At 38.7% G+C, this 1,992-nt stretch overlaps 1 protein-coding gene across 1 annotated transcript in view; it reads right to left on the minus strand.

Annotated features, from left to right (window-relative positions):
• Window positions 1-294: 294 nt before the first annotated feature.
• Window positions 295-1,992, minus strand: part of DNAH6 (dynein axonemal heavy chain 6) — a 204,400-nt gene continuing 202,702 nt past the window's right edge. The window contains exon 39 of the mRNA XM_019518206.1: window positions 295-604. Coding sequence (XP_019373751.1) covers window positions 501-604 — 104 coding nt within the window. The 3' untranslated portion in view covers window positions 295-500. The remainder of the gene's footprint in view (window positions 605-1,992) is intronic.

A 1,992-nucleotide genomic window follows, 5' to 3' on the forward strand; every position in this document is an offset into this window, starting at 1 on the left:
TCTGTGAGCCAACTGAATCTGGCCCTAAATGACCCACAGAATCATTCATTTAAGGATCATAAATCTTTTTAATTGAAGACCTGTGTTGTCATCAGCAATCTCCAGTGAAACAAAGCATAAAAGGTGAACGTAAATCACAATGGTCACAATAACCTACCATCCTGATGCAAAATGTATTTCTTTATATGAAACACAAAAATATCATAGAACACTATTTTTAGTTAAAGCACAGGTACACAAATCATAGGAGAAGTAAGAGGATAAGTACTGGCCTAAAAAACAACATTGAAAAACTAACATCAAGCTATATTTTATTTCATAAAGTCTAAGTCAAACAGAAAAGACAATGAATAGACTGGTATTTCATACTATTATATTGTCAAGAGTCCAATCCTTACTTATGTTTTTGGTTTAGGGCTGTCATAATACTAAAATGTGTTTTGGGTATACACTGAACGCAATATATACAAATCCCCTCTTGTGTTGTATCCACATCCTGCTTATTCATTCAGCTGGCAAAGCAAGGCAGCTCCTTTTGATATCCAGTAGTCACTTGGTCTTTTTGAGGGTAATAGTACTGTTACCACAAAATTGGTAGAATGACCTAGTTGGAAAAGGAAGAGATAAAAACTGTTACTGTATATCTACAACAATGTGCATCCAATGTAATATTAAACCTCCAAACCAGGGTAACATTCAAAACTAAAACTGATACATACATGATTAAGATGTAACTAGAATAACTGAAGTTTAGGCGAGATAATTTGCATGACTGGAATATAGCCAAGGATGGATATAACTTATTCAGAAAAGATAGACATGGAAAAAAGATGGAAGCATTGCTTTGTATATTAAAGATACCTGTACCTGCTCTGAGGTGCAGAACAAAGTGGGCAACAGACTTGCTGAAACTCTCTAGGTTATGGTAAAAAGGGAGAAGAGCGAGGGTGGGATGGGGCCACAGGTGGGCAGGTAGCAGCATCTGGGCGTGGGATGGGCACACGAGGCCAGGGCTGGAATCATGAGGCTGTGACAGGGGCCCAGGGCAGAGCCATGATCTGCTCCCTGCAAGCCCCTGTGACAGACGCTGGTTCCACAGGCAGGGTTGTGCGGGGAGTAGATCGTGGCTCTGCCCCAGTCCCCCACTCTTCATTGCCATGGCCCTGCAATCCCAACCCCAGCCCTGCTCCCAGATGCAGTATCCAGCCCTATGAATTTCACAATGCAAGATATAAAATTTGGAAATGCTTCTGAACTGCATGAAAAATCCAACCATGAATCTGAGTTACAAGGTCTCAGATGAGTTATCAGTGTGAAAATAACTTCTAACAGCTAGCCTGGAGAGCATCCCCAAAATTTTAAGTCTAATTCAAAATTATAAACCCAATTTAGAAATATCAGAAGAGCATAAGTTTTCTCTTTATTTTTTTATGACACTGGAAACAAAAAAGAAAAAAAATACATATATGAATCCCTAATTTCAATGTAATAAGAAGGTGCTTGCTAAGGAAGCCAGATATCTCTGCTCATGAACAAAGCCAGGGTCATCTAACACTGGATCTCACATACTAAGATTTACACAGGTATAAATCCTATGACTCCAGCTGATCCCAGTCTACAACAGGTGTCCCACTTTTTGAAGATGGGCAAATACTTTCAGGCATCATTTCAGGTAGCCTTGACACCTCTCGTTCAGACATATTATAGAAATCTAGTATACAATCATTGCCACAGACTATGATTACTTCTGTATTTCTGGCACATAAATGAAGGCAACAGGATCAATGGCATGAAACAGAGCTTGTTAATGAAAACATACTAAGTTTCAGCATCATTAGTTTAATCAGTATAGTACCAGATACATGAACTGATCAATCATAATCATCATGATATTATAAGGAGTTAAATATCATGATGCACATGTATCAAAAAAATCAGTTCAGTATCTAGCACCCTAGTAGCACCTGAGCAAATACCTGAGACAGTGCAGAT

Source organism: Gavialis gangeticus, unplaced genomic scaffold (genome assembly GCF_001723915.1).
Source record: "Gavialis gangeticus isolate Ggan-Ray unplaced genomic scaffold, GavGan_comp1, whole genome shotgun sequence".
Lineage (NCBI taxonomy): Eukaryota > Metazoa > Chordata > Crocodylia > Gavialidae > Gavialis > Gavialis gangeticus.